This window comes from Benincasa hispida, chromosome 3, assembly GCF_009727055.1.
Source record: "Benincasa hispida cultivar B227 chromosome 3, ASM972705v1, whole genome shotgun sequence".
Lineage (NCBI taxonomy): Eukaryota > Viridiplantae > Streptophyta > Magnoliopsida > Cucurbitales > Cucurbitaceae > Benincasa > Benincasa hispida.
This window is the reverse complement of record NC_052351.1, coordinates 25,185,234-25,206,586: the sequence shown is the minus strand read 5'-3', so window position 1 is coordinate 25,206,586 and position 21,353 is coordinate 25,185,234. Positions and strand designations below refer to the sequence as shown.

General features: G+C 37.1%; 2 protein-coding genes across 4 annotated transcripts; both read left to right on the top strand.

Moving 5' to 3' along the window:
- Window positions 1–440: 440 nt before the first annotated feature.
- On the top strand, window positions 441–8,151 carry LOC120074023 (kinesin-like protein KIF15). Of its 3 annotated transcripts, none has more exons than XM_039026998.1 (12): window positions 441–724; window positions 1,003–1,066; window positions 1,741–2,466; window positions 3,746–3,883; window positions 3,987–4,139; window positions 4,244–4,321; window positions 4,461–4,553; window positions 4,634–4,753; window positions 5,188–5,265; window positions 6,470–6,649; window positions 7,196–7,297; window positions 7,378–7,611. In XM_039026998.1, exons 1-12 carry the CDS (start codon window positions 714–716, stop codon window positions 7,609–7,611), a joined length of 1,977 nt encoding a protein of 658 aa, XP_038882926.1. In that variant the 5' UTR covers window positions 441–713. The 3 variants fall into 3 exon arrangements, with proteins under 3 accessions (XP_038882926.1, XP_038882924.1, XP_038882923.1); XM_039026996.1 differs by lacking the exons at window positions 441–724; window positions 1,003–1,066 and adding exons at window positions 1,392–1,414; window positions 7,756–8,151 and having other exon boundaries at window positions 1,728–2,466; window positions 7,378–7,643; XM_039026995.1 differs by lacking the exons at window positions 441–724; window positions 1,003–1,066 and adding an exon at window positions 1,392–1,414 and having other exon boundaries at window positions 1,728–2,466; window positions 7,378–8,034.
- Window positions 8,152–11,148: 2,997 nt separating this feature from the next.
- On the top strand, window positions 11,149–20,574 carry LOC120073044 (protein CELLULOSE SYNTHASE INTERACTIVE 1). The gene is made up of 8 exons (XM_039025625.1): window positions 11,149–11,347; window positions 11,931–12,091; window positions 12,424–12,497; window positions 13,070–16,124; window positions 16,247–18,791; window positions 19,040–19,494; window positions 19,893–20,009; window positions 20,097–20,574. The coding sequence occupies exons 3-8, from the start codon at window positions 12,433–12,435 to the stop codon at window positions 20,232–20,234; spliced, it is 6,375 nt and encodes a 2,124-aa protein (XP_038881553.1). The 5' UTR covers window positions 11,149–11,347; window positions 11,931–12,091; window positions 12,424–12,432; the 3' UTR covers window positions 20,235–20,574.
- Window positions 20,575–21,353: the final 779 nt, after the last annotated feature.

Below are 21,353 nucleotides of genomic sequence, written 5' to 3'. Positions count from 1 at the left end.
AAAACACAAAAACCAGTACACAAAAACTAGTTGGCTGCATGATCTTCAATAAGTATGTTTCCATATATCCTCGACGTAACATGTTCAACTCAAATTTGGCGGGACGTCTAAATATTCAATTAATCGTGTCTTTAATCTTGATCGACATGCCCTGCTAGGTCTTGTTAGGTTTTTAGCCTTAACACTTCCAAGGTATTTTTATGTACCCATAACATCAATTATATAGTGGAGTCATAACACTTTAATCCTTTATTTATTTATTTATTTATTGGATCAAAGATATTTACAATCCAAATCTAAAGCACAACACCACCAAGTTGGCCAGAGAAATAAGGGCAGTCCTTTCAGATTCACCCACCAAACTCAGCCCAGCTCATCACGATCCTACAAATATATTGGGCCCAAGGCCCAAGTCTATAAATGGGCCTAGTAGAAGCCATTACAACTCGCGGAAGAATTCCTTGCTGCTGCACGGATTGTCGGACACATCTAATTAGGCGGTAAAATTCCGGTGTCATCGGATGTTCTCCTTCGTCTCCGGCGATCTCTCTCCGGCCAAGCGATCGTTAGTTTGGTTTTTCGAACCCGGAACTCCACACTCCTACCCGGCCAGACTTTCCACCACCGATTGTCCTAGTTACATTTAATCGCTTACTTGGTTATTCGCTCAAATATTTTCGTCGCTCGCTGTTTTCACTGAATATCTATACGCTATGTGGCGGAGGTACGGAAATGCTCCTGAACTTCACTGAATATTAATTTGCTTATGATGTTAATTAGTCATTTTGGTTGTCCTTTAAGTGCAGTGTTTTGTTTTCTTGATTGGTTGAAAATTGGCAGTTTCTTATTCTTTAATCTCCCGAGGGTTAATTGGCATTCTCAGCAATTGGAATTTTCCATTGATAAATGATAACCATGTAGTGTTTGAATTTGGATCTCCCTGGTTTCAGTTACAGCGGCTGATGCTTATAGATGACATTTTTATCGCATTATTGTCTGCAGGTCAATTCTGGAATTATCATCTCGTCAATCTGTTGGAAGGACGTCGAGGAAGATTTCACCCCAGGCAAGTAGAATTTCCCGTATAAGACTTTTTCCATTCATTTTTGCGATCAGAATTCGTTTGGTACAATCTAGACGGTATGATAATTTACAAACAGATATTTGGACAAGTGTGTATTTGACTTTTAAGCATATGCATCCACATTTTTCTTCGTCTATGTTCTTGTGGACGCAGTTGGGTGGAAGCTTACAACAGGGAGATCTTTTAACATACACAAAGTTGCTATTTATGCTATTCTTTCTTGGGACTATGAGAATCTGCAAAACAGATGTTTGGAAATTCATTTTCGACTTGCAAGCAAATACATGCATATAGTTTTTCATCTGCGTGCTCCGTGCTTGTGATGCAGTTGTGCGGTCTTTATTAACTTACTACATGAAGCCTTCTCATATAATATAAGAGAACTTGCTATTTATACCATTCTTTCTTCTGTTGTAATTAATTCACAGTGTTAAAAAGTGCTAAAGCCATTAATATGTTTCTATTCTTATGATAAATTTTAGTTTACCTAAGAGCTGTGAGACAAATCAAACGAGATTACGAACTGAGTGTGTTGCAAAACTAGTCTATCGTAAAATATATTGGCATGAGACCAAACCATATAATCCTGATTTTTTTTGTTATTATGGTATACTTTTTCAAATATTTTCTGATTCTTTGGCAGGTTTTTGTTGCAGGTGCAATGTTGGCATACAGTCCCGTGTATTTCTACAAGAAGGGAATTCTCATCTGCACCCAAACAAAATCTGAAACCACAACTGACGAATGTGCCACCTAAGTCTGGAAATTCCTTCCCAAAAGTTGTCTTTGGCAGTGTTGTTATTGGTGCTGCTGTTTTTGCAGCTTACCAAACTGGCTATCTAGACCAACTAACTGGTGGTACAGAGCAGAATCATTCTGTAGAGTCAACTAAGACAGTTCAGAAAAGTGATTCAGACAATGTCCACCCTTTGGTGGTGCAAAAATTTGATTCACCCAGTGGAGAAGAAACTGAAAAACCAGATAGTGTTGGAAAAGAAACTGAGAGCTCAAATCCCATTGTGGAGTCCACTGAGCATAAAGTCGAGACAGATGCCCACCTTCCTCATCTTGAAGCTTCAGGCGAAGAGCAAGATGGTATTCAGTTTCAAGACAGTTCCAGGATTGTGCCACATGAAAAGACTGAGGAGGAAAACTTGCCAGAATTTAGACAAAGTGTCAGTCAAGTAGAGAATGAGAATCTAGAATCTAAAACATCCACAGATGAAAATTTGAACATGCAAAGCGCGGAGTCTAGTACTAGGGATGGGCTTCATGATGAAGTTCAAACTACTCCAATATCTAGTAAGACAGATGCAGCACCCATAGGAATTGATATCAGAATACCACCACAAGAAGATACGTTTGCAGAAGAGAAACTGAAGGTAACTTAAATTTATCCATTCAGATCGAATGTTGATATAATAATAGCTTGAAGGTTAAAGTTAACAATGTACGTGCTCAATGCAAACTATTTTTAACAGTTAACGAGCTTTTATTAAGAGGCAGGGAAGAAAGTAAACAGATGCCATATAGAAAAAAGGCCACACCCAGATAAAAGGGCCATGAGAAGAAAAACAATTAGAGAAAAAGGGTATAATAATTGGTAGTTGAAATGAGAGGAAAATCTCTAAAAAGGTTACAACAAGTAATCTTTAAGGAGGAACTTAGTTTTGAGTCTGGCCACACTTTATCCGAGGACCCAGTCTTGAAACACCCTTACGTTTCTTTTTACCAAATATATCTTAAGATGATTAAGAACCTGCCCACCACAATAGTCTATTTCTCTCTCCTGAACTGAAGGATCAACTAAAACCTCTTCAATCATAAAATGAAAATTATGAGATGGGCCAAAATAATGCCAAGCAATTGCGAAACCTAAACCAAACCCTTATGGAAAAAGGGAAATGTAAAAAAAAAAAAAAAAAAGATGATCCTCTTAATCTTTCATTAAAAAATGTACTGCGGAGGGTAAATGGTAAAAGAGGGGCACCTCTGTATAAAAAGTATGGCATTAATCATCCTATAGACCACCAGGCACCGAGCATGCAAAAAAATTAGTTTCTTCATACCTGTAAGTGTAACCTTCCAGAGAACAGCTCACAAGAGAAAGACACTGGAATAATCAAATGTCCAAACCCCCCTTATCTTTGATACGTGGGTGAAAATGAACCATGCGTTAGGCAAAACAAAGTCATTGTCTCATGATTCAAAACTCTTCTCAAATATGACTTTGCAGAAAAAGAGAATAGATTATAGGTCTATAATCCTTGTGGATTAATAAGAAGAGTAAAAATTATAAATATTGCATGGGTTGTTGAAGGAGATGCTTAGCCTCTCATGATACAGCAGCAACATAGTATTCATCCACTTCAATGTCATAGAAGGATTACTGTACAAACGTTTATCACAGGAGGCAAGTTAGAAAGAATACCAGGTAGCAAGCATCACATGCCTAATTGTATTTTGGCCAGAGGTTGAAGAGGATGATCAATTAATTGGAATTAAACATTCTAGATTCATAGGATATCATGTCTGACCTTTTTGTTTCTTAAATATTTTTATTTCTAGTAAAAGATGTGTAATTTAAAGTGAATCTGTCTCTTATCCAAAAAAATAATAATAATAATAAAGTGAATCTGTCTCCGCTGGTATTCTCTTCAGGAGTTGAACAATACAAGTGAAGCTATAGAGGAGCCAAGTTCTCTTCTCGAGGCATACCATTTGAAGGATGAGGCTGGCATGACTTCCTTGGGTGGTGGTAGCAAAGATGAAACTAACAAGTTTGTCAAAGAAACAGAGGTCGTTTTCTTTTTCCTTCTTTCTAATGGATGTTCGTTTTGCTGGAATTGAGTAAAGGAGTCTTACTTAGTCAAGATCTAAATTTTTGTTTCCGAGATGCCAGGCTTTAATTGCTGAAATTGAGGAGTTAAATGATGGCTACATATCCAAGGATGGGAAATTGGTTATTGATTTCTTACAAGCTATTCATGCTGCTGAAAAGAGGCAAGCTGAGCTGGATTACCGTGTTTTTGCTGACGAAAAGAGAGCACTGAAGGTATGGATCAATAGATTTTTTAATATCGTACGTTTTTCAATGTTTGTAATTGTTATGGAATGCGACTATCTAAATCTATTAACTGTGATATTTTCTGTATACAGGAGAAGATGGAAAAAGAATTGAGGGATGCTCGGGTTAGGGAACTTATGCATGCAGAAGAGGCTGCTATATTGGACAAGGTTGAATTCCCAAGTTATGAATTACACACGTGGAGACTCTTGTAGAGATATCAAGTGAACAGTGAACGTACATCTGTACATTGTTATTGTGTTTCTCTCATTCTTATAATTGGCTTCGTGTGATTTTAATCATTCTCAGGAGTTAAAACGAGAAAGAACAAAAGCAGCTGCTGCTCTGAAGTCACTTCAAGAGAAACTGGAAGAAAAATTTCAGAAGGAACTTGAACAGAAGGTGGGAATGTTTCTTAAATGACAAACAAATTCAAGTTGCTAATCCTTTACCAATACTTTTCAAAAATAATTTCATTGCAGGAAAATGAGGTAGAATCGAAGTTGAGAAAACTTCAAGATATGGCAAAAGCAGAGTTAGCTGCGGCAATTGCAAGTGAGAAGGCTGCCCAGATGGAAAAGATGGCCGAAGCAAATCTTCATGTAAGCAATCTTGCACAAGTCATAAATTTATCTGAGCTCAAAAAACCACACATATTCAAGAAGTGGAAGTTATAGATATTATTAGGACCTAATGTGCCTCCTTCGAAAGATGACATTCATAACAAACAAAATGTTTAGTTCAACATGTACGATCTCACCATTGAGGGGGAAATTTTTCATCAAAAAATGAAAGATGATCGTAGTGATTTTTATTGGCATTGCTTGATTACAATTTTGCAAAATAATGAAGACACTGTACATTAATGTAAGAATTTTTTTTTTTTTTTTTTTTGGGGGGGGGGGGTTGGTGTTTGAAATAGTTTATTTTCTTGTCAACAATGTGAATGTTCCAATATAGCTCCATGTATTTTGGCCTGAATCAGGGCAATCAATCTACCACCAAGAGTGTTTATGTGTGGAACTTCATTTTGCAGATTAATGCTCTTTGCATGGCATTCTATGCAAGGTCTGAAGAAGCTCGTCAAAGCCACTCTGCTCAGAAGCTTGCATTGGTAAAGTTGTACTCCTACGTATTGATGTTGGTTTCATTTCTTACTCGTAGTAGAAGAATCTGAAGACAAAACTTTCTTTTGGAGAAAATTTTGTTTCCTTAGTGGTGCACATTACTGCATCTATATTAGTAGTTTGGGTACTATTGAAGGTGATCATTGTTTAATCAGATTTACACCATTTGCATGTGAAGAGGGAAACTGATAAACATTGGGATTAAACTAGGTATAAGAACTTCCAGGTTAAAATTGTTTTAGGTCTCTGCACAATAACATACATATATGTATGTATTCTAGAAAATTTGAGACCATTATGTTTCCATAGACATAAAAAAGGGGGTACGAGGAAATTTGGAAACAGTATTTGTTTTCCTAAACTTACTTTATATATATATATATGTAAGGCATGCAAAAATTACATTTTGTGAAGCTCCCTTTGCAAATAAGGTCTGAGTTTGTCTAAAAATGAAGACAGGTTTTGATTCTGTAAAATTGCTTGTCTTAGTGTTTATGCTTGAATAATTTCATTCTCTCCTTTTGTTGCTTCAGTGCTAGCCTGTAAGCTTCAAATTGGAGATTTCGTTGTCGAGATTTCTGTAATTATCCTGTTTTGGTTATTTGTGCTGACTATGATAGACCTCCCATTAAGCATGTGTATAATTGTAGGCCTGTGAGGAAGGGGAGTGAGGAATATTAAGTTGTTATTAGTCAGTTAGAGGGGTGGGCCCATGAGAATTTTGTGAGAATAAGCTTGGGTTTGAGGAATGTATAGTCTGTAAGTAAGTAAGTGCAGGAGTGGTACTTGGGAGTGAGTGGAACTCCCTAAATCTAATCTTCCCTCGACTCAGCACCTTTATTGATAAATAAATTCCAGTTCTTATTAGACTAGAGTATCTTTGATTAACTTCGTGGCATTTTCTGAGGATTTTTAAGTCCTCTCTTTTGTATTTCATTGGTTAAGAAAGTTGTCTCCTACATATATATTTATATATAAGTCCATCAACGAGCATTATGCTGAAGTGCAAGGTGTCTTGGGAACTTTAATGGTTGAAAATCTTTATATATGTGTGTGTATATATATATCTGTGTGTTTGTGTGTGTATATATGTGTGTATATATGTGTGTGTGTGTATATTTATATTCTACTAGTGCACAGCCAACCTAATTTATCTAGAGTTTAATCAACTATAAGTTATCAATCTTATAGGGGGCACTGGCACTTGAAGATGCTCTTTCTAGAGGTTTACCAATCCAGGCTGAAATAGAGGCATTACGTGTTAATCTTCAAGGCATTGACAAAGATTTGAACTTAGAGCTGATCCTTTCATCCATTCCTAAAGAGATATTGAATCATGGCTCAGATACGTTGTTACAAATGACACAAAAGGTACATTAAGTTCTTCCTGGCCGAAGGAAAATTTTAGCATAATTCTCTCCCAAAATATTACCTAATTATAATCAGTGTCATTTTCTTTACTGGAAAACCATGGGGCTGTTTGGTATTGAATTTAAGAGTTATTATTTGTGTTTTTTAAAACAAAAATTTAGTAAAAATGTGCTTGAATAGCTGTGTAAGTTTGGTGTTGGTCAGATGGAACTTGAAGGTACGAGAAAGAGGCAACTAAAGAGAATTAGTTCTTGAATAGCGACATTGTTGGTTTTGAAGAAATTCTTACTACTTTCAACCATATCTGTCAGCATGGATTGCTTTATGGACAGAAAATCATTTATTATTTTTCACCTTTGTTCTTTTTTCCCCCCAAAAATGTATTGAATTAAGCCATTGTAATTCTATGATTTTATCAAATCCAACTGGCTGTGGAATATTGTTCAATGCTGTTTACTTGTTATTTACAACATTGGCTATTTGATAATAAAATCGAGTTCATCTTTCATGTGAAACTATCTGGCTAATTCATCTCCTTGCATGCAGTTTGATGCGTTAAAAGCACCGTTACGGCACTTGAGCTTGATCCCACCTGGTGGTGGCGGCATTTTAGCTCATTCTTTAGCCCGTGTAGCATCCTGGATTAAGGTACATTAGAAAGAACTTTAAATCTCCTATTTACTCTTCTCTATTGCTGTAGTTTCTGAAATTGTCTCGACCTCCTTTAGGTGAAGGAGGCCGACCAATCTGGTAATGGGATTGAATCTATCATCAACCGAGTGGAGTCCTATCTGGCTGAAGGAAATTTGGCTGAAGCAGCACATTCTCTAGAAGAAGGTGTTAAAGGCACAAAAGCTGAAGAGGTAGTTCATGATTGGGTAAGGCAAGCAAGAAATCGAGCCATCACGGAGCAAGCCCTTACCCTGCTTCAACTGTATGCCTCATCAATAAGCCTTACTTAAGACCAAAATGTAATTTGCCATCTCCGTCTCTGGTATGCAGGCACCGGTTGTGCTTTTTTGGTACTATATATTTGTTAGCTTCATGTTGAACCTCTTAGTTGAAGGTTCTATCTATAGAGCATCTGAAATTCTGTGTTTACCCAGGAAAAAAAAAAGGGATTTGAGTTTTCAAGCAACGGGAATGCACAGTTCTTGGATAGCACCATTCTTTCTGTATTGACCTTAATAAAAATTTTGTAAGAACAGATTTTACTGCTGCTGCAGCGCCAAGAGAAGCAACTGCGGCCATCCGGGCACTTCTGAGAAGGCCAAACTCATATTGCAACCTTTTGTCAAAGTGGGTTAGTTGCAAATACCTGGTTCTTGTTTTCACTTGAGAAGCTCCTTTATTGCTTAGTTTCGAAAGGCATTGCTTTTTCTTAATGTGTTTGATTATAAGCATATGTTTGGTGGTTATCCCAGATCTGGCTAGAAGGGGACCTTGGTTGGTGGTAGTATTTTGCTTTTGGTACTTATGATTACGATTAGTTAATTCTCAAAGGATATACATGTCGCATGTTGGAGATCCGCTATTAAAAAATGTTGAAGAAATCGTCTTACTTAGAAATAGATGATTCTTGTCTGACCCTTATTCAAAAATAGAGAGAGGAAAATATCCTTAATATAGGAACTATTTGAGGGGCCGGTTGAGACATGAGTTTGGCATCAAGTCTAGTATGTGAATTTTAATAGCGGATCTAGGAAACCTTGGTATAATAAACTTTGTAAAGGAAATTTGTTGTCAGAAAAAACTTTTTGGAGTAAGTTTGATGTACTAGGAAACCTATGGGTATGTCTAATAAATTCGGGCTTCATAAATCCAAGGTGCATGTGTTCAACATCTTTAGTCAAATCCACCCTTACCTAAATCTTCATCCAAGATAACCTTCTCAGAGTGCTATTACAAACTACTTTTTACTTTTTTAAAAAAAAAAAAAAAATTAAAAAATATTATTATGTTAAAATTTGGGATGAAATTTAATAAAATTATGGTCGGATATTTAAGTTTTGTAAGTTAGTTAAGCATAATTTTTATTATCTAATTAATATTATTATATATTAATAGATGTATTCTCTCTCCAGTTTTGTATGATGAGCTCTCTTTCTCTTATCTGTCGATGGTTCAATCTTCATCTTGCAATTGTTGGACTAAAAAAAAATAATATTTTGTTACATATTGGATGTACCTATCTTTTTGCAGTTCACTCTAATTATACAACAAAAAATACTGAAAAAATATCTAAGAAAAACAAAGAAAGAAATTTACCAACAAACTTAATTGGATTACAGGGTAGATTGTAAAAAGATGGATGCAATTTAGAATAATTTTGATGCTGGAAATGATGGGTTGGATAAGGTCAAGGATTTTTATTTTTTTAATTCTTTTATTTCGAAAAGGGTTAAGGTGAAGATGAAGTTCTAATTTTCTAAAATTTGATATTGCTTTAAAAGTACTGCAAAATTTTTAAACATACCCACCAAAACCGGTCCCTTTTGCTGACAATTGATCCATATTTGCACCAATAGAAGATGACCAATTAATAAAGTGTCCTTTCGGATTCTTCAAAACTAAGTTTGATGGATTAAGGATTAATACTTTTTTTTTCCTCCCATCGTGATCGCAATTAATCATGAAATTACGGACGTCAGCTTGTGTTCTTTGTTTTTGTTTTGTTATTACTGTTACTTTTCAAATAAGATTGACGAAGGGGTCGGATTTGCCCAAGTGAATGTTAAAAAAAAAAAAAAAGGTACTCATTTCTATTTTTATTGGAGGGAAACTTTGATGCAATAATACATAAATTACCGTATAAGTTCAACGATCGCAAGAATAAAGAATCAAACCATCAATATTTATAACGGTTATTGATCCTACTAAGTCATGCTTGAGTTGACTCCAAATTATAGTCTTAATCAACTATTATCATATAAGAGAAGTCTTAATTATAATTGGTGCTAAATCATCAGCTATCTGATATATAATATATATAGAGAGAAATACACATATGATATGATGAAAAAAACTTGGGTGTTCCCTTGAATGTACATATGTTGGTGTATTCTAAATATAATCCAATAAAATTTTGTCGCGTGACATTTTTATTTTGTAAAAAAATAAATTTTTTTCCTAATTCTTTTTGTGTGTGGGGAAGTGGTAAATACAAATGATGTTGTATCTAATTATTGTTCTTAGATGTCGGAACATGGGCATGGCTAGGGAGATGGAGGGAGGCTTTAGCCCAATGAATAGAAGGAACATGGGAGGTGACAGCTCAGCTAAATACAAAACTGCAAATAATGTCACTACAAATTACCAAAGAATATTGTTCATAACATCATAGCGGCTGCTACACAGTCCCAATCATTCCATTCTGATGACATTACCAACAAACTCTCCCCCCGGTCTTATTTTTTTCCTTTATTATTATTATTATTTTTTATCTACCTTTCAAATTTCTCATTATTAACAATTTTATCAAAGTCGTATGGTATAAGTTTTAGATCTAGAAATATTAGATTACCAATATGTAAAACTAAAAGTTGACTTATCGAAGTTAAAATATTTCACACATATAACCCTTTAATTATAAAGGAAAGTTTTATATTGTTCGTGGGTTCAAATTTGACATGAGTAATGCATTTTGATTAGGGAATGGAAATCAATTTCGGTTAAGCGAGAGGGACTCTTAGACAAATTTTATATGATCTATTTTAGCTTTATTAGGTGTATCTCACTGTCCACAATACCTGTCTATTATTTGATTAAATAAACATTCTAGAGAGAGATAAGGTATCCTTTCAATCCAAACTCTTGATTTTGATTTTCTTTTTGTACTTTTTAATAATTCAAGGCAGCTTTTTGTTCTCGCTTAATTTTTTTTTTCAAATCCTCACTCAATTAAATGTAAAATATCAATTTATATCTCTAAACTTGGTAGATTATATCAATTCAAATCTAGAATTAATAATTATATCAATTTAACTATTAATTTTCACAAGTATCAATTTTAATCTTGTATTATATTTTATTTGTATACACTTACGAAAGTTTAGAGTTTTAATTAATATATTTATGAAAATTTAATATATATAATTATTAATTTGAAGTTTAAATTCATACCACTTTAAATTAAATAGGTTAAGGGTATAAAATGATATTTTTCTTATTACTTAGACGAGAGAGGGTTATTTATTACAATTATTATTATTATTTTATTTAGTTATTATTATTATTTTTTTTTTTCCGAGAGGAGAGAGAGTTATTTATTACTATTATTATTATTATTATTTTTAATATTGAGAGAGATTAATCGTTGACAAAGTTTACAATTTGTAAAATAATAATAATAATTTTGAAAAAATGATGAAGACTTGAGGTGAGCCGAGTCGAGCCGGGAAGCCGGCGGCTTAGCTTGTCGGTGGTGTATTAGTAAGAGTGTGGCTGTGGAAAAAGCTCATAAAGCTTCATCGCTGTCTCCTGCTTGGTTCCATTCCAATCTCTGTATATTCGAAGACGTAATTCTCATTTTTAGCGAAAAAAAAGAAAATAAGAGAGAGAGAGAGAGAGAGAGAGAGAGAGAATAGAGAAAAAAAGGAAATCACAGGCTAAGCTCTCTCACTCTCTCTTTATGCTCGCTTCTCTTGTAAGAAACTGGTGGATGTATCAAAGAGCTTCTCCATTCCAGTCTCTTCTTAGGTTGGTTATTTCTCTCTCTCATTTTCTTCCTGGTGCATGAAATGGATTTGAGCTGCTTGCATTGGCGACTATGTAAAATTTCAGTCAAATCTCTGTTTCCGATTTGCGGTTTTTTCCAGATTAATTGGCGAATGCTATTATAATCTAGTTCATTTGTGTTGTGCATTAGACACTCGTTTGACTGATTACTAAATCAGTTGGACTTTGATTCTTTCTTGCTGGATCTGCTTCATTTTGATTCGAATTGGTCGGTGTTTATGTAAATCTATATCCTATGGGCTTTAGTTGCTTGGATTTGATTTCATTTCCGTCTTTAATTGTTGATGGAATTTTATTTACTGGAGAAGGGCGGTGTCGCGTTTGTTTATATATGTCGGGGCGTGATGTGAAATTAATTGCTCATTAATCCTGTATACCTTTAATTGGCTCAATTAGTCTTAGAACGGCTACTTCAAGCATCGCTATTTGTCTGGTTTTGTTATCTATATGTTAGTTGTATGGAAACGTTTCAGATGTTATCAAATGTTTGGATTCACGACATTTTGATCGTCTTTGATCTGGATATTTCATGATTGTTTTGCAGGAGGCTGCTATGCTATTAATCGACTTTCTTTCATAGATCTGAAGAATTCCGAGACGTTCTGTTTCATCTTCATTGTATCTTAAAAGGAAGGGAAACTGGCGGCCACACTAACTTGGAGACTAGCTGCCAGCAACGGCAGCAGTCATCCTACTAATGATCTGGTATTTTGTGGCCTCCATTTAAATGTTGTCATTAGATTCGTAAATTGATTTTCCCTTTACCAATTCATGCGTGGAGTACTGATGAAAACGTAATTTCACTGTTTTAAATGTGAGCATGTGTGATACTTATGCCTTCAAGAAAAATTGGGTTTTGGACTCACGATTATGCCTATTTAGTTATTTGCTTAACTGAGCTCAATATCGTATGAGGTTGAAGAGGCGACGGATGGATGTACTGGTTAACTGAATTTCAAAGATAACCTTAGTCAATGCTGCCTTTTGTGGTACATGTTATGTTATCTAGTAATCATTTCTGTGTTCAATTGTTGTAGGAGAAAAATATGGATGGAAAAATTCAAGATTCAGAGCCTCCAACTCCGCATTCTATTATGAAGATGGGCTCCAGGTAAAATCAGAGTTGAATGTTTATTTATTTCATTCTTTTAACAAGTTCATGGTATGTTTGGAAGATGCGTATTCTGATTTCTGAGGATAACCAGTATGGTTTTATTTATTGGTTGTCCTTGTATGTATAATTTTTGTTACTTTTGCAATTTCATGGCATTTCTGAAAGACTCATTTTTGTTTGATAACCAATATGCTTTTATTTGTACACTGCACTTGCATGCATCTTTTATTTTAGAAGTTTTACATTGTCCACATTTTTCATTTAATTTGTTGACATAGATATGAATGTGTGTTGTCATGTTTTAGGAACAAAGAGCTAAGTAGACCTTAGAAAATTTTGGTTAGCGGTCCAATTTTCTTTTGAACTTCTTTTTTCTCAACTCTCCAAAGTGCAAACCTCCTAAAAAGGACAGCACATGATGAATAAGTAAGAGTAAAGGATTTTAGCTAATAATTCAGTCTTGTTTTGTATGAGTCAATCCAAGTAGTGAAATACAAGTGTTATTGTTCAATCTGTGTATCACTGAAAAATAATACCCAGATGACTTACTTTGATCATATGTCTTGCAGAGATCGCAATAGCATGGAAGATCCAGATGGGACACTGGCAAGTGTTGCTCAATGCATTGAGCAGCTGCGGCAGAGTTCCTCCTCTGTGCAGGAGAAAGAATTTTCTTTGAAGCAATTGCTGGAACTTATTGATACACGTGAGAGTGCATTCAGTGCTGTTGGATCTCACTCTCAAGCAGTTCCAGTACTAGTTTCTCTTCTTCGTTCAGGATCCCTTGGGGTGAAAATACAAGCTGCTACTGTTTTAGGTTCCTTGTGCAAGGAAAATGAATTAAGGGTAAAAGTTCTACTTGGAGGATGCATCCCCCCATTGCTTGGTCTCCTCAAATCAAGCTCGTCAGAGAGTCAAGTTGCTGCTGCAAAGACCATTTATGCTGTTTCCCAAGGTGGTGCTAGGGATCACGTTGGATCCAAAATATTTTCTACTGAGGGAGTTGTTCCAGTACTGTGGGAGCAGCTACGCAATGGGCTCAAATCTGGAAATGTTGTTAGCTTACTGACTGGAGCTTTAAGGAACCTCTCAAGCAGCACTGAGGGATTTTGGTCTGCAACTATAAATGCTGGCGGTGTAGACATACTTGTGAATTTATTGGCAACAGGAGAGCCAAATACACAAGCAAATGTGTGCTTTCTCCTGGCACATGTGATGATGGAAGATGCATCTTTTTGTTCCAAAGTTTTGGCTGCAGAGGCTACAAAAAAGCTTCTTAAATTAATAGGACCTGGGAATGAAGCTTCTGTTAGAGCAGAAGCAGCAGGTGCTCTTAAATCTCTTTCTGCTCAATGCAAAGAAGCACGTCGTGAGGTAGCAAGTTCAAATGGTATTCCTGCCTTGATCAATGCAACAATAGCTCCCTCGAAAGAGTTCATGCAAGGCGAGTATGCTCAGGCATTGCAGGAGAATGCTATGTGTGCTTTAGCAAACATTTCAGGGGGTTTGTCTTATGTTATCTCGAGCCTTGGACAAAGCCTTGAGGCATGCACATCAGCTGCTCAAACTGCCGACACATTAGGGGCTTTAGCATCAGCTCTCATGATATATGATAGCAAAGAAGAAGCCACCAGAGCGTCAGATCCTATAATTGTTGAACAGACTTTAGTAAAGCAGTTCGGATCTCGTGTAACCTTTCTTGTGCAGGAACGAACCATTGAAGCATTAGCTAGTTTATATGGGAATGCCATACTTGCTGTCAAACTTGCAAATTCTGATGCAAAACGTTTACTAGTTGGTTTGATCACAATGGCAACTAATGAAGTTCAGGAAGAGCTTGTAAGAGCCCTTCTTACCCTTTGCAACAATGAAGGTAGTCTATGGCGTGCCCTTCAAGGCCGTGAGGGGGTTCAGTTGTTGATTTCACTCCTTGGACTCTCATCAGAGCAGCAACAGGAATGTGCAGTTGCATTGCTTTGTCTTTTATCAAACGAAAATGATGAGAGTAAATGGGCTATAACGGCTGCTGGTGGCATACCTCCACTAGTTCAAATTCTAGAGTCGGGTTCTGTGAAGGCAAAAGAAGATTCTGCAACTATCCTTAGAAACTTATGCAATCACAGTGAAGATATACGTGCATGTGTTGAAAGTGCTGATGCTGTCCCTGCACTTCTGTGGTTGCTTAAGAATGGAAGCTCTAATGGGAAAGAAATTGCAGCAAAGACTTTGAATCATTTGATTCATAAATCTGATACAGCAACTATCAGTCAGCTTACGGCATTATTAACCAGTGATTTACCAGAATCTAAAGTCTATGTTTTGGATGCTCTTAGAAGTATGCTTTCTGTGGTCCCCCTCAATGATATAGTGCGTGAAGGTACTGCTGCGAATGATGCCATTGAGACCATGATCAAAATATTGAGTTCTACTAGAGAAGAGACGCAAGCCAAATCTGCATCAGCCTTAGCTGGAATTTTTGAAATCCGGAAAGACTTGCGTGAAAGTAGCATTGCTATTCAGACTCTCTTATCAGTCATAAAGCTACTTAAAGTTGAATCTGACAATATTCTAGCAGAGGCATCACGTTGCCTTGCTGCAATATTTCTCTCAATCAAGGAGAACAAAGACGTGGCTGCTGCTGCTAGAGATGTATTATCTCCCTTAGTTGTGCTTGCAAAGTCTGCAGTTTTAGAAGTTGCAGAACTGTCAACCTGTGCTCTGGCAAATCTTCTACTTGATAGTGAAGTTTCAGAGAAGGCTGTTACTGAAGAAATTATTTTACCTGCCACTAGGGTTTTGCGTGAAGGCACAATGTTCGGAAAGACACATGCAGCAGCAGGAATTGCTCGCTTGCTTCGTTCTCGGAAAATTGACCATAGCATCACTGACTGTGTGAATAGTGCAGGAACTGTCCTCGCATTAGTATCATTTCTAGGCTCTGCAGACACCAGGACTGTTTCCACATCAGAAGCACTAGACGCTCTTGCCATTTTATCTAGATCTGAAGGGGTTAGCGGGAATATGAAGCCTACATGGGCAGTCTTGGCTGAATTCCCCAAAAGCATTTCTCCGATTGTTGCATCCATTACTGATGCAACTCCTATATTACAGGACAAGGCAATTGAGGTAGTAGCACGACTTTGCCGGGATCAACCTGGTGTTATAGGAGAAGAAGTAGTTACTGCATCTGGATGCATAGCTTCTGTTTCTAGGAGGGTGATCAATTCCACAAACATTAAGGTCAAGATTGGAGGAACTGCCCTTCTTGTATGTGCAGCTAAAGTTAACCACCACAGGCTGTTGGAAGATCTCCACGCATCAAGTTCATGTAGTCTACTCATTCAATCTCTTGTTGCAATGTTAAGCTCTTCACAGACTTCTGCACTGGATAATCAAAGTGATACTGATAGGGAATTTATCAGCATATATAGACTTGCTAAAAAAGATAACAATGGTACAGAATCCAATAAAGCTACTGCTGTTGTTTATGGTGTCAACCTGGCAATTTGGCTACTCTGTCTTCTTGCGTGTCACGATGGAAGAAGTAAGACTGTGATCATGGAGGCTGGAGCAGTTGAAGTTCTCACAGAGGGAATATCCAATTATTATTCACAGTATGCTCAGGTGATCAACTTCTTACGTCCCTGTAGTTTTTCCATGATTTATGTTTCTTTTGGTATTGTACTCATTATGGTTTCATATCTAATTGCATTTAATTTTCTTTTGCTTATTCAATTTTTACACAGATTGACTTTAAAGAAGACAGCAGCATATGGATTTCGTCTCTACTGCTTGCAATTCTATTTCAAGACAGGGATATAATACGAGCACATGCAACCATGAAATCTATACCAGTGATTGCAAATTTACTGAAATCAGAGGAGCCGGCAAATAGATATTTTGCAGCTCAGGCCATAGCAAGTCTAGTTTGTAATGGTAGCAGGGGTACCCTGCTGTCGGTTGCAAACTCTGGTGCAGCAGGGGGACTAATATCCTTACTTGGTTGTGCAGATGCTGACATATTTGATCTTCTTGAATTGTCAGAGGAGTTCATGCTGGTTCGCTATCCTGAGCAAGTTGCGTTGGAGAGGTTGTTTCGGGTAGATGACATAAGGACTGGTGCTACTTCTCGGAAAGCCATTCCGGCTCTTGTTGATTTGCTCAAACCAATTCCTGATCGTCCAGGAGCACCTTTTCTAGCCCTTGGGATTTTGACCCAGCTAGCGAAAGACTGCCCATCAAATAAGATTGTAATGGTGGAATCAGGGGCTTTGGAAGCATTGACCAAATATCTTTCACTTGGACCACAAGATGCAACTGAAGAAGCTGCTACTGATTTGTTAGGAATTCTATTCAGCAGTTCTGAGATACGTAGGCATGAGTCTGCCTTTGGTGCTGTCAGTCAGCTTGTAGCAGTTCTGCGTTTGGGTGGAAGGGGTGCAAGGTATAGTGCTGCTAAAGCATTGGAGAGCCTCTTTTCTGCTGACCATATTAGGAATGCTGAATCTTCCAGACAAGCTGTGCAACCCTTAGTGGAGATTCTCAGTACTGGCTTGGAGAGGGAGCAACATGCTGCCATTGCTGCTTTAGTCCGTTTATTAAGTGAAAACCCATCAAGAGCCCTTGCAGTTGCAGATGTTGAAATGAATGCAGTCGATGTCCTTTGCAGAATTCTGTCAACAAATTGTACAATGGACTTGAAGGGAGATGCCGCTGAGTTGTGCTGTGTACTTTTTGGAAATACAAGAATTAGATCTACAATGGCTGCAGCGAGATGTGTTGAGCCTTTGGTATCGCTTCTTGTGACTGAGTTTAGTCCTGCTCAGCAATCAGTTGTCCGTGCATTGGATAAACTTGTTGATGATGAACAACTAGCAGAACTAGTTGCTGCACATGGAGCTGTTGTCCCTCTTGTAGGGCTCCTCTATGGTAGAAATTTCATGCTTCACGAAGCAGTGTCTAGAGCACTTGTAAAGTTAGGTAAAGATAGACCTGCTTGTAAGATGGAAATGGTAAAAGCTGGAGTAATTGAAAGCATTTTAGATATCCTCCTTGAAGCACCTGATTTTCTTTGTTCAGCCTTTGCAGAACTCCTCCGTATACTGACTAATAATGCTAACATTGCTAAGGGACCATCTGCTGCGAAAGTGGTTGAACCCCTTTTCCTATTGTTGACAAGACCAGAATTTGGACCTGATGGACAGCATAGTGCACTCCAGGTTCTTGTTAATATCTTAGAGCATCCTCAGTGTCGTGCTGATTATACATTGACCTCTCACCAAGCTATTGAACCACTCATTCCGTTACTTGATTCCCCTGCTCCAGCTGTGCAACAATTGGCCGCTGAGCTCCTATCACACCTACTTGTGGAAGAACATTTGCAAAAGGATTCAGTCACGCAGCAAGTAATTGGTCCTCTAATACGAGTACTTGGTTCTGGTATTCAAATATTGCAGCAGAGAGCTGTCAAGGCTCTTGTTAGTATTGCACTAACGTGGCCTAATGAAATAGCAAAAGAAGGTGGTGTCAGTGAGTTATCCAAAGTCATTTTGCAAGCTGATCCTTCACTTCCTCATTCATTGTGGGAATCTGCTGCCACTGTTTTAGCAAGTATTCTACAGTTCAGTTCTGAATTTTATCTGGAAGTCCCAGTTGCGGTGTTGGTCAGGTTGCTTCGTTCTGGATTAGAAAGCACAGTGGTTGGTGCACTGAATGCTTTACTTGTGCTTGAAAGTGATGATGCAACAAGTGCTGAAGCAATGGCGGAAAGTGGTGCAATTGAGGCACTGTTGGAACTTCTGAGAAGCCATCAATGCGAGGAAACTGCAGCTAGACTACTGGAAGTACTTCTTAATAACGTGAAGATCAGAGAAACCAAGGTTACTAAATCTGCAATTGTACCATTATCCCAGTATCTCTTGGATCCTCAAACTCAAGCTCAACAGCCAAGGTTGCTGGCAACTTTGGCACTTGGTGATTTGTTCCAAAATGAAGCTCTTGCTAGAAGCACAGATGCCGTTTCAGCTTGCCGTGCTCTGGTCAATGTGCTTGAAGACCAACCAACAGAAGAAATGAAAGTGGTAGCAATATGTGCCTTGCAAAATCTTGTTATGTATAGTCGATCAAATAAAAGAGCAGTTGCAGAGGCTGGTGGTGTTCAGGTGGTATTGGACCTAATTGGGTCCAGTGATCCAGAAACATCTGTTCAGGCTGCAATGTTTATTAAACTCCTTTTCGCAAATCATACTATCCAGGAATACGCATCCAGTGAGACAGTTAGGGCCATCACTGGTAATTTCCCTCAACCCTCCACATGCACGTACATGCATAATGACATTGATAGAGTTGGGTTTGTCTTGTTAATCATCTCCACATGTCTGCTACATGATTCTATATTTGGATGTTTTTCCTTTTTTCTCCCTAAGGAGATTGCATTCTAGAATTAATTATCAGCTTTTTGAAGTCTCTTAGACGCTCGCCTAATAAACTTTACTTACGTGCCCTGGAAAATATAGTGTCATAACAATTTGGTCTTGCAGCTGCTATTGAAAAGGACTTGTGGGCCACTGGAACTGTGAATGAGGAATACCTGAAAGCCCTAAATTCTCTTTTTAGCAACTTCCCACGATTGAGAGCTACTGAGCCTGCTACACTCAGCATTCCTCATCTAGTAACATCCCTAAAGACTGGTACTGAGGCAACTCAAGAAGCTGCGTTAGATGCCCTATTTCTTTTGAGGCAAGCGTGGTCAGCTTGTCCAGCTGAGGTTTCAAGAGCTCAGTCAGTTGCTGCTGCAGATGCTATCCCTTTGCTTCAGTACTTAATTCAGTCAGGCCCTCCCCGTTTCCAGGAGAAGGCCGAGTTTTTGTTACAGTGTTTGCCAGGAACGTTATTAGTTATAATCAAACGTGGCAACAATATGAAGCAGTCAGTAGGAAACCCCAGCGTATTTTGCAAGCTCACCCTTGGCAATACTCCACCGAGGCAAACAAAGGTAGTGTACTCCATCTCTGTATCTTCCTTTCATTCATAGCTTTTGCACTTTTCTTATAATTATTCCATAAAGACAAAATTTGTATGTAACCAATGATAGTTGCTATGCTCAACTAATTATTGGAACTATAACCAGTCGTATGCTGGAGTAATGTCGTTTCTTTCACGTCATTTATCATCTATACCACCATATCCACATATCTACCATATATGAATATTTCTTTCGTACAGTTCATAGAGGAAATGCCCCAGCGTTTTACTTCTAAAATTATGCTAGCAAAACGGTTTTAGGAGAAAAATTGTGGTGGAGCACTATCACCAATATTGTCATCTGTTCCAACTCTTTCATCATTTTTCCAATTTGTCTCAGACTGTAACCTCCCTTTAAAACTTGGTCAGGTTGTATCAACTGGTCCTAATCCAGAGTGGGATGAGAGTTTTGCATGGTCCTTTGAGAGTCCACCAAAAGGCCAAAAGCTTCATATTTCTTGCAAGAACAAGAGCAAAATGGGGAAGGTAAATTTCCTGAAAATTTTCCTTTCTTTTCTTTTGTTTCCGTTTGAAAGTCCTACAACTAATTTTCTTTTGGTGTAATAAAAACAGAGCTCTTTCGGGAAAGTAACAATTCAAATCGACAAAGTTGTAATGTTGGGAGCGGTTGCCGGCGAGTACACCCTGTTGCCTGAAAGCAAAAGTGGTCCTCGAAATTTGGAAATAGAATTTCAGTGGTCTAACAAGTAAGCAACCATTGCATTAGTAGGATACCATCCCTTCCCCTGCGGAATGATTTTTTCAATTTATTTTCAATTTTGAGTATTTATCATCAATAGTGTATATAATATTCTCTCCAGATTTCTCTTTTAGTCTATAAATAGAAATTTGTCAAAATATATCTCTCTGGAAATTTCCTTTCACTAGTGTTCTGGGTTAAAAAATTTGACAGAAAATTTGCTCTTGTTTGTATTTCATTGATTTCAAGTGCTTGTCAATTTTGAGGAAAAGTAATGTATAATGTAATTATGTAACTTTCATTGTGTGAGAATTTATTATAAAAATGTATGCATAGGAACTCTCATAAACATGTCCTGGACATTCTCTCACTCTCTCTCTCTCTCTCTGTTTCTGTTTTTGAATCATTAGGTTTCGACGATTTTTGTTACTATTTAGAGCATATATCTAAAAATTGAATCAATTCTGTATTAATCTGATAAATTAATTAAAGAATTATCATTTTACATTCAGAAGTGAAATGCTGCAGTTCAATGACAATGAATGCGTTGCAGTTGTACTATTTAGAGGATAGGTTTGAAATTTGAATTCATCTTTTACTAATCTTATTATTAATTAATTAATTAAAGAATTTATCATTCAAATTCACAAGTGAAGTGCCGTCGGTCAATGAGAATGAGTGCGCTGTAGTTTTAACCGACACGTAAGTATTCTTGGACCACCTTGGTGGTGCCTCGAGAAATTCATCTTTGAATTTTTTTTTTTTTTTTCCTTGAATTGTGTTTAGTCACTTTCATTCACATATGAATTAACTTAGACTTATGAAGGGTATCATAATAGAACATAAAATATCAATTGATATGTGAATTAAAGTGTTGGAACATTGGTATTAGATGAACATATGTATGAGACTAACCTAATTTTAACGTTTAGCACTGCTATAAAAATAGATATTGAGTTAAGACTCCCTACTTATTTTGATCATAATTTCATTTTCTATAAGATTCAGCAAACCATTTTAGCTAGTTAGGAGTAGCACCAATGTATATTTGGCTAAACATTTTAATTTGATCAATCGAATTAACATGGATGGAGTTTTTGGGTGCATTTGAAATACATTTTTAAGTGTTT

Excerpts from the sequence above, each read along its gene's own strand:
- LOC120074023 (XM_039026998.1), top strand. Across the intron at positions 2,467-3,745 it reads TTGCAGAAGAGAAACTGAAG|GAGTTGAACAATACAAGTGA; the intron begins GTAACTTAAATT and ends TATTCTCTTCAG. Across the intron at positions 4,322-4,460 it reads AGGCTGCTATATTGGACAAG|GAGTTAAAACGAGAAAGAAC; the intron begins GTTGAATTCCCA and ends AATCATTCTCAG.
- LOC120073044 (XM_039025625.1), top strand. The coding sequence starts at position 12,433 with ATGGATGGAAAAATTCAAGATTCAGAGCCTCCAACTCCGCATTCTATT. Across the intron at positions 12,498-13,069 it reads ATTATGAAGATGGGCTCCAG|AGATCGCAATAGCATGGAAG; the intron begins GTAAAATCAGAG and ends TATGTCTTGCAG. Across the intron at positions 18,792-19,039 it reads GACAGTTAGGGCCATCACTG|CTGCTATTGAAAAGGACTTG; the intron begins GTAATTTCCCTC and ends TTGGTCTTGCAG.